At 43.6% G+C, this 9,724-nt stretch overlaps 1 protein-coding gene across 1 annotated transcript in view; it reads right to left on the reverse strand.

Annotated features, from left to right (window-relative positions):
* Positions 1-555: 555 nt before the first annotated feature.
* Positions 556-9,724, reverse strand: part of COL1A2 (collagen type I alpha 2 chain) — a 35,912-nt gene continuing 26,743 nt past the window's right edge. Inside the window, exons 38-52 of the mRNA XM_032305376.1 lie at positions 9,436-9,489; positions 8,513-8,566; positions 7,371-7,532; positions 6,664-6,771; positions 5,894-6,001; positions 5,482-5,535; positions 5,287-5,394; positions 5,075-5,128; positions 4,584-4,691; positions 4,070-4,123; positions 3,839-3,946; positions 3,270-3,528; positions 2,681-2,865; positions 1,751-1,993; positions 556-1,027 (exon numbers count right to left, since the gene is read on the reverse strand). Coding sequence (XP_032161267.1) covers positions 881-1,027; positions 1,751-1,993; positions 2,681-2,865; positions 3,270-3,528; positions 3,839-3,946; positions 4,070-4,123; positions 4,584-4,691; positions 5,075-5,128; positions 5,287-5,394; positions 5,482-5,535; positions 5,894-6,001; positions 6,664-6,771; positions 7,371-7,532; positions 8,513-8,566; positions 9,436-9,489 — 1,806 coding nt within the window. The 3' untranslated portion in view covers positions 556-880. The remainder of the gene's footprint in view (positions 1,028-1,750; positions 1,994-2,680; positions 2,866-3,269; positions 3,529-3,838; positions 3,947-4,069; positions 4,124-4,583; positions 4,692-5,074; positions 5,129-5,286; positions 5,395-5,481; positions 5,536-5,893; positions 6,002-6,663; positions 6,772-7,370; positions 7,533-8,512; positions 8,567-9,435; positions 9,490-9,724) is intronic.

The following is a 9,724-nucleotide window of genomic DNA, read 5'->3' on the forward strand; positions in this document are numbered from 1 at the left end:
AGCAAGGAATTCTACTCAGTATTTTCTTTTGGAAAACCAAACATGCTTTATTTCATTTTTTTCACAATTTATTTAAACATCTCACATATACAAAATAGTGTGTACAATTTAATTTTTCTGCTTGTCTGAGAAACAAGGCTTCTTTTTGGTACCACGGGAGAGGATGAAAATGAGACTGGCAAAGAACAAATGCTGAATTTAAAGAAGAGGACAAGGTTGGGCAAGTAATCTGCATACTTTTATTTGGGAGCAAGATGTAAAATACTGATGCTAAATCAGATGAAAAAAGAATACACAATACAACTCATTACAGAGGATTATTTCTTCTCAAATTCTTCTAGCACCATCAACGGTCTTCAAGTATCTGAAATACTATTAGCACCTTTGTATTCTGAACAAAACAAAACAAGTACCTCAGCTCATCTCCGTCTAGGTCAGCACCTAATGATGTGGATCACACTCACAGGACAGTGTTTTGAGGTAGTTTCAAACCTTTGGAAGTTTGGGTTTTTAACTTCCCTCTGTGGAAGATATTCAAAAGCCACAAGTGGTGCAAATGTTCATCGTTTTTATTTTTCAGTTTTTATTTTGGTTTTCTTACAAAGGTTGACATTTTCCACAACAGGTTGCAAGAGTGTTGAAAAAAAAATTCCAAATCTTTTTTTTTGGGGGGTGGGGTGGGGGAGGGAATGAATGAAATCATATTGCACTATGCTCTGACCGATCCTCCTCCTTCTCTTTTGCCCACAATTTAAGCAAGTAGATGTGCAGAGGAAATGGAAGGACTCAGCTCTCAGTTAAGAAAAGAAGAAAAAGAAATGGCAAAGATAGAAAGTTTTTTCAGATTTCTTTTCTTTTTTTTAATTTAGGTTGAGTTCATTTATTTGAAACAGACTGGGCCAACGTCCACCCTGAATTCTTGGTCAGCATCACCGATGTCCAAAGGTGCAATATCAAGGATAGGCAGGCGGGACGGCTTATTTGTTTTGTATTCAAAGATTGTCTTTCCCCATTCATTCGTCTTTTTCTGTTTGAAAAGGAAAAAAAAATGTGTATGAATATATAAAAAATATGTATATATATGTATATATGTGTTTATGTAACATATATTTTTATATATACACATGTGTATATATATAAATATGTGTGTTTGTGTATTTATATAAATAACGTAGCACTATAGAGATAGTTAAGAACCACTTTTGGGCATGTTCATTATGAAGTGTGTCCCAGATCACCATGTTCATCTTTGAAACAGAAGCATCAGGGGTGTCTTTACATATTCCAAGTAGGTTTATTGCTACAGTATCATTTTTGAGGGGTGTGTGTCTAGGTAGGGAGAGCTGGGTGGGTATGTTGTGAGTAAATTTTCATTTTTCTTCAATGTATAGCATAGTATAGAGACAAATTATATGCAGACAATACTATTAAGTCAAATAACGTGCATTATCACTATAAATTATACCTTGGGACCTTTTAACCTCAAGTCATTTTAAGTTCCAGGAAGCCCTCATCATTTAACCAACTCATGTTTAAAGAAAAAATGCACAGCCATGGTATGTAGTTCAGCTTTTCAGAGAATTTCCGAAGGCAAGATCCGATAAGAATTCCCCTGGAATTGCCATCTGAATTTAAATAAATACACTTATGAAAATGGATTAAATAAGGTAGGTCTCTCATTCACCTGTTCATGCAGTGGTCTGAGCTAGAACTGCAGCCCCCCCTTTCCCCAGATGTTGCTATGACTTACAGAGCAGCCATCCACAAGCACAGTGTAGGTGAACCTGCTGTTGCCCTGGGCAACCAGTTCAACGTCATTGGAGCCTTGCAGAACGACAGCCTTTTTCAGGTCGCCAGTCTCCGCATCCATGTAGGCAATGCTGTTCTTGCAGTGGTAGGTGATGTTCTGAGAGGCATGGTTGGCCAGGAGGCGCATGAAGGCGAGTTGAGTGGCCATTTCCTTGGTGGTTACTCCTTCAGTGTTATACTCAAACTACAGAGAATAAGAAATGCTAGTTAAGTGGAGAGGGACTCAGATACTAAGAGTCAAAAAAGAGATGGGGGAGAAAAAGGCTGCTGTAGGGAGAAATGATTGACTCAGATCTGAACCTTGGGGGAAGGATGCTTCTACAAAGGAAACTCAATTCCCTTGTCTGTGCAATATTAGTTCCCTAGAAGGCACACAGCAACTACCAGGCTGAGGCAAGATGATCTCAAAAAGGCACCTGTTTTAGATAAGCCTTTATGTGTATGTTTCTTCTTTAGAATAAGAGAGCAAGGAGACAGAGTCAGACCTCTTTCTTTTTCTGATTCCCACCAGTAGGCATTCAATAAAGTTGGTGAAGACATTTGACTAAAAATTCAGAAGAGCACATGTCCTGAGACTACACAGGCATGGGCATATGTAGTGTGCGGGCTGGCACTTCCTCGTGCTGAATGGCATTAGTTTCTCCAGTGATTATCAGGAAAGTCCAATTTGAATAATAACTCTAGATTGTCTGGATATGTCCAGTCACTCCATCTTTAGTGTGCAGTCCAGCACAGAACCAAAACCCAAGAAGAGAGCAGGTTCTTTTTAATAACCCCATTTTGGTAAAGGATTAAAGTGCAGATCATTAAACAATGAACAACTTTAATATTATTTAGTTAGGAGAGAAGGAGTGTTTGTAAGTTTCCTCACCTGGGTACCACCATTGATAGTTTCTCCTAACCAGGTATGCTTCCTGACCTTGGAATTTCTATACCAGTTCTTGACTGGGATGTTTTCAGGTTGAGCCTGGATGCAGGTTTCACCAGTAGAGAAATCACAGTATACTTTGATAGCATCCATAGTGCATCCTTGGTTAGGGTCAATCCAGTAGTAACCTTTAAAAACAAAAACAAAAACCCAGCTCAGAAAGCCTCTCCTTGACTAGAGCATAGGTTCTAATGATTAGTAGAGAAAGATTTTAATTCCCGTAAGTAACACTGTGTACCCCACATTTAAGAGGAAGAGGATGGCTATTTTTAGGATTAGACAGTTCCTCCTCTCCTCTCCTCTATGAAAAATCAAATCAGAGTGGTATTATCACGAAAAAGGCAAAAATATATATGAAGAGGAGCCTGGGACTAGATGCTGGCTGGGAGAGGAAAAGGCTTTATTAATTAGGTATGATTACAGATAATGCAATTTTTACCCCAAAAATTTTCACTGTAAATGTCCATGGGAATGGACTTCGCAAAGCCCAGCTTGTGAGAAGGGCTGGTCCGGCTTGGACATCCTGACTTACCGCTGCTCCACTCTGGGTGGCTGAGTCTCAAGTCACGGCATGTGCGAGCTGGGTTCTTCCTTGAGCCTTCAGGGGTAAGAAGGGTCTCGATCTGGTTGTTGAGGGATTTCAGAGTAGCATCAACTTCATAATCCTTGGGTCTGAGAGAAGGTGGTGAGCGAGGCTGGTCAGCCCTGTAGAAGTCCCCTTCGAAACCAAAGTCATAGCCACCACCACTTGGGCCGGGAGGGCCAGGAGGACCGGGGGGACCAGGAGGGCCCTGCAAAGGTGAGAGCAAGAAAGAGGAGGTTTCATATTTGGTCACAATGAGAGATATCAGTGACAGCAAATTTTCAGCTGAGTGTTACACACAAGCACATTCTAATAAGTAAAAAAGAGTAACTTGATCCCAGGCATACTTGCAGGGACTGTACAGCTCCTTCTGTACGATCTTTACACAGTTTAGAACTAAACATATGGAAGAGAGGGGGAATTACTTCAATGTGTGGTCATAGCCGTCTTGGGCTAGTCTGAAGAGAATATTTCTCAGGCCCGTGATGCTCTTTATTATTTCATGGAACAGTACTTACAGCAGGACCTTGGCTCCCCTGAGAGCCACGGATGCCAGCAGGTCCGACTGTACCAGGATGTCCAGTGCGGCCGTCTTTGCCAGCGGGGCCGGAAGGACCAGCAGGGCCCTAGGGAAGAAAGACACCAAGTCTGAGTGAGTCAGTAAAAACCCCACAAGGAAGGAGAAGCCTGGGCCTCCCTCCCTGCCATAAGCTCGTTTTCAGAGACCAAGGTCTTTTAGGTTGACCTACCCTAGGACCGGCAGGACCCACAGAACCAGGTGCACCTTGATCGCCATGTTGACCCTTGAAAGAGAGGGCAGGAAAAATCACACTTTCAGAACACTTGCCGACAAACAGATTTTTTTTTTTTTTAATTGAATGGAAAACTTTAGTTTCAATGGACTCTGGATTGAGAAAATTGAAAATGTAAAATGGGGCTCTTTTCTCCCATTATGTCTATTATATTCAATTATATTTTTTTCTACAAGCTATTTCAGCTGTGCCATATTAGTCATTCCTCTAATTATATTTATTTTAAGTGGGGTTGAAGGACATTGTTGCCAGGAGATTTTAATATATGTATATTTCAATCTCCCTTAACCCGCACCTTTCTGTGTTGGGATGAAATAGCATTATCTCTGTGAGATGAAGTCAGCCAGAGAATGGGAAGTGAATATGAGTTCATTTTAGAGCAAGAGCAGTGAAAATTTGAGGAAGATCATCTAAGACCCGTATACATGCAGGAAGGGCGCACTTTACTTACAGCAAGACCAGGAAGACCTTGCAGTCCATTGTGTCCCTTTAAGCCAGGAAGACCTCTGGGCCCCTTGTCACCAGGCTCTCCCTTATCACCTCGAACGCCTTGTGGGCCCTGCAAAGAAAAAGGCGCACAGAGACAATTTACCTTCCTTTGAAAATGACACTTTCCCACAAACATTGCTTAATCTGTTTACAGAGCGAAGTCAAGACATGCAGAGGGTTGAGAACCACATGGGTGTTTACAGCCATCCATTCCCCTGATCTGCTTTAGTTGAGCCCTCCCTTAAATGGCTGGATTTTTGTGATTATTTAATACAAACAGGCAGAGGAGATCTGGAATAGAAGAGACTTAGAAGCTAGTTGTAGCAATTCTCTACATGGACTGAATTTTTTGAAAAATATGAAGTCTAGCCTATACATTATTTTTTTCATGGACAGTCTGGACTGAGTTTCCTTAAATGTTAATCTGTGAAGAAATCTTCACCGTGTACTTACACTTGGACCTCTTGGACCAGCAGCACCGACAGGACCCACAGAACCAGCAGGACCCTGCAAATTGGAGAAGCAAAACCGAACTGGTCAGCCAAGCCCAATCCCACCCACCACCCTCCTCCCCCGGCTAAAGCCCCACAGTTCCCGAGTGTGGGGAGGTCAGAGTGAAGCCTCCAAGGAGGACAGCACCAAGGGACTGGTATTTATGAACTTACAGGTTCACCGCGGTTTCCATGTTTGCCAGTGGGACCCACAGGGCCATGAGGACCAGGTGCGCCCACAGCGCCAACGGGACCAATGTTGCCAGGGTAACCGCGCTCTCCCTACCAGAGGCAAAGTGAAGTTTAGTATCCAGCTGACCTGGATTCTAGTCACTTTTAAATTGGAGAAAGACAAAGAGGTGTGCTGACCTTGTGTCCAGGTTGACCGTCGCGGCCTGGGGGACCATCGTTCCCAGGGTTGCCCTGTGAAGATACCACACCAGTTAAGGTGCTCAGAGAGGCTCTTTACCTCACCAGCCCCTAGAGTTCAGCTCCCCTGTCTTCATCCCTCCCAGCCTGTCAGACCGACAGTTGGGACTGCCAGTTAGAACTTGCCAGGCTCATTTTCTGAGACGTGTTTTAAAGAGCCATCCCCCCACCCCCCGGCCCAAGTAATTTTTCATATTTTCAATAGCAGGAATGGTCAGGACACATAGATATCATGGAGAAACAGACCGTCTTGTTCAGAGACTTGGAACAAGAGGAACTCAGCTGAGGACATGAAGCTGTGCACAGTGGAACACAGCTGGGTTTGATTGTCCAGACCACGTGTTAGACTCACATCACGACCAGCTTCACCAGGAGCGCCGTTGACTCCAGGTGCGCCCACAGCCCCAGGGGGACCACGAGCCCCAGGTGGACCAGCGATGCCGAGAGGTCCAGGTTCACCCTAGAGGCAAAGAAGACGAAACATTCCTCTTGTTGGACTGAGTGCAAATCTCACCCTCCCAGCACAATCCCGGCTAGGAGATACCGGCTGGAAAAGAGAAAGTGCAGTGAGGGAATGGGCCACAGAATGGCAAGAAGCATCATTCGTGTTCTCCTCGCCCTCCACACTCAGATGGCCAGCTTCGTGTAATTTTGGAATGTTGCCCCATACTAGGTGAGCCTGGTTGCATCCGATATCGCCAAAGAAATGAATTCACAAAGTTGAGAGAGTTTATGGAGATGAGAGGATTCCTAGTTGCTGTCATGTATCAGATTTAATGGAATGATTCAGAACTTCAGAGTTTCAGTCTTCCTACAGGATAAATGATGCCAGCATTTCATGCTGCAGAGGAGTAAATGCAATTAGAGCTTATATAGTTCTTAAGCATGTAAAAAGAAGAAAAATCATTCTGCATAATGTTAAGCTGTATCTTTATAGCGTGTGTCTAAGGAAGGTAGTATTAAAGCTTCTCAGATAAGTGACATGTGATCTGTATAAAGAAAATGCCATGAATAAAAAATCTTAAGTGGAGTTATTCAGTGATCAATCTGTCACATCTGAAGTGGCAGCTTTTAAAATCTTTTATTATGTTAATGAGAAGAAGAATGGTGTCAAACACTCACCACAGATCCAGAAACACCTGGTAGACCACGTTCACCTCGAGAGCCTGGGAGACCCAGAATGCCAGGAGCACCAAGGAGCCCTTGAGGACCTGGGGTGCCAGGAGGGCCCTGAAAAAGAGGAAAGATACTATCACTGGGGAGCCACGAGGTGGTAATACAGGTTGGCTTGGCAAGTATATTTCTTTGTACCTGGTTCCTCCCTGAGACCAATGGGACAAGAATGAAAAATGTGACCGAGATTAACGAAGCCACCAGGGGTAGAGCAATGGACTTTTTACAGAATCTATGCCAAGAAGCAAGTTTTGACCTTGGCCTCTAACTGAACCCAGTCCCGTAAAGGCACATTTCCGAGTAACGATAATATCAGACGTGGCCTGTTTAAGACATCAGTAGCTTACGGAGATTGATTCGTTTACAATAGGATGGCCATGGCAGTGGGATTCTGTTCTAATCCCAGGACCAGTGAGGTGCCATTCTGATCAAACAGTGAGTTCCTTCATTTATCGTCATCCCCGTCTAGTGCCTTCTAAGCAACTGCCAGAGCTCTGACAGCTCAGTATGTGCTGGACAGATTTCCTGGCTCGACTGAGCTCTCCACGAAAGCCTACCGTACTCATCAACAGATATACGCCACCTGAAGATCTGTGTAAAGGCTTTACTGTAATTCAGTACGAGGTATTACCAGAGAAGAGCTTAAAATCACTTACAGCGGTACCAGGCTCTCCAGAGGGACCCTTCTCGCCGGCAAAGCCGGGGGGACCATGTGCACCGGTTTCTCCCGTTCGGCCAACTGGACCTTGGTCACCCCGAGGCCCACGGAGTCCTTCTTTACCAGCAGCACCAGGGGGACCAGGAGGGCCAGTGATACCCTGTGAGCAAATGACTGAGTCATTTATTCTGTTAATGGTTGCCGACCCAGGAGAGAGATGCTGAGGTTCTGGAGAGGAATATGCAAATAGCTGGAAGCAACAAAATGATATCCCGGCCATTCCGGGGCCCTGCTGAGGCTCTGTCACATTCCCTCTAATGGAGAGAGGCAACTCCCTGTCCTCCTCCTCCCAAGGCTGTGGGAAGGTGACTAATCGCGTTCAAGGCTGCGGCAGATGTCTGTGAGGAGAAGAAATGCTGTGCTACCAGGCCCCTGGCATCTTGGAATGAGAACTCTGGAGAGTGAGATGAGTGGGTCCTAAATGAATGGGACTTTGGGTTTGGGAGGACTCTGCTCATTTCTTTTTGAAGAAAACCAATACTGGCATTTTGTTCATAATTGAGGAATCAGATATGCTCTCAACTAGGTTTAATTAAATGCCTACAGGGAATGAAGATTTTTCTGTTATGAACCTGTAAAAGGATTCCAAGAAATCAACATCTTTGCTATTTTTTTTTCCCTGAAACCTTAACCGGAAGACTTAATCCTTGGTAATTAATTAAATTCTCTTGAGTCCTGACAGGAGAGTCTGAATCAGAATTAAATTAGAGGCCAAACCACCTTTAAATTCAGGAACAATTATACCTTAACAACGGAGGCAGAATGTTGGCCATAAAGGGTAATTAGATATAGAAATATCTGATATGTGACTAAAACTGTTCTGTTTTTTTAATTTTTAACGAAGAGACCATGCCCCTAAAAGGGGACTTGTGTTCACATGAATAAAAGCCTCTTAAGTTGATCTTATAAAATATAATCTGTGATGGTTTTGCCTTAATGTTTCAGGAAAACTGATTTCAGACCAGAAAAGTAATAGCAAAATATTAGTAGCAGGTTTCCAGAGAGTTTCTTGTCAGTTTCTTACTAGAAACAAGGCCTTTTGGCTAGAGTATATGACATATTTTGAAGTGATTTACTTACAGAGGGCCCAGGAGGACCAGTCCGTCCAGCAGCACCAGGGAAGCCAGTAGCGCCCTAAGAAGCAAGCACATTCAAGTTCTACAATCAACACCAACTCTAGGGATCTGGGTAAGACGGAAATCTCTCCTCTGGCCAAGCCTTAATACACGTGACCGAGGACGGACCAAGGAGCACGTAGGGCAGCCTCATACAGGGTATTATTTAACAAGGACTCCGAAGACATCCATGTCTGCACCTCCCTCCAGCAACACACCCCTGTCGCAACACCCATATTTTGCATTAAGGCTCTGATGGTCCTTTTTGAAATGCTACCATATAACCTGACGCTTCTAAGAACAAGAAGACAAGACACCATGCCATTATTACACATTGATGTGTAATGTCTTATACCATGCTATCTTAACCACCTGGCTGGGTACGAAAGAAATGAACACTGGAGAAGTACTTTTGTTTCCAGAGGAAGGTACAAGAACAGACCAAGAGTATTAACTGCGGTCCAGTGAGAGCAGGAAAGAGTGAGTGCGGCTCATTCCTAGGGAGGTTTGGGTCCTGAAGGAGTCAGTGTAACAGCACTGGGCAGGTCAGAGAAAGGGCATGGTCAGGCAGGAGAAGGGGAGGCATCAGCAAAAGGACAGGGGGTACCAGAGAAGTTATTTTTACCCATTTCACAATTCAACAACCTGGGGTTAACTTTGGTTATTACCTCAGGTGAGGTGGTAGCAACATGCACTGCATGAGTTCCAGTTGGGATTAGTAACCCATGATCTAACTTCAGTATCAGAATTCCTCTGAAAAAAAGTGAACCTGGATCTCAAGAGTCTCCTGAGTATAGTTCCGAATTAACCAAAAATCTCCAAACTTTCAAGTTGTTTTTAATAGATTCTAAAGAAAGACATGTTATCAGAGTCCCTTGAAATACTCACAGGGGGACCACCATCACCACGACTTCCAGCAGGACCAGGGGGACCATTTGGACCCTAAATGGAAACAAACCAGAAAGACATGGGGTCTGGTCACAAGACATTTCCTATAAATGTTGCTTTTTTTCTTCAAAGGTAATCATTCCCATGTCTATTAGAGACTAATTCAGAAATTAAAAAGGATGATCATCTGTGTCATGAAATAAATGTCCTTGCTTCAGTTCGACCACCCTCATGGGTTATACTAAAGAAGTAAGAGGAGATGATGTTTATGGAACTTCACAAAGTATAA

The sequence above is a fragment of the Mustela erminea genome, chromosome 11 (assembly GCF_009829155.1).
Source record: "Mustela erminea isolate mMusErm1 chromosome 11, mMusErm1.Pri, whole genome shotgun sequence".
In the NCBI taxonomy this organism is placed as follows: domain Eukaryota; kingdom Metazoa; phylum Chordata; class Mammalia; order Carnivora; family Mustelidae; genus Mustela; species Mustela erminea.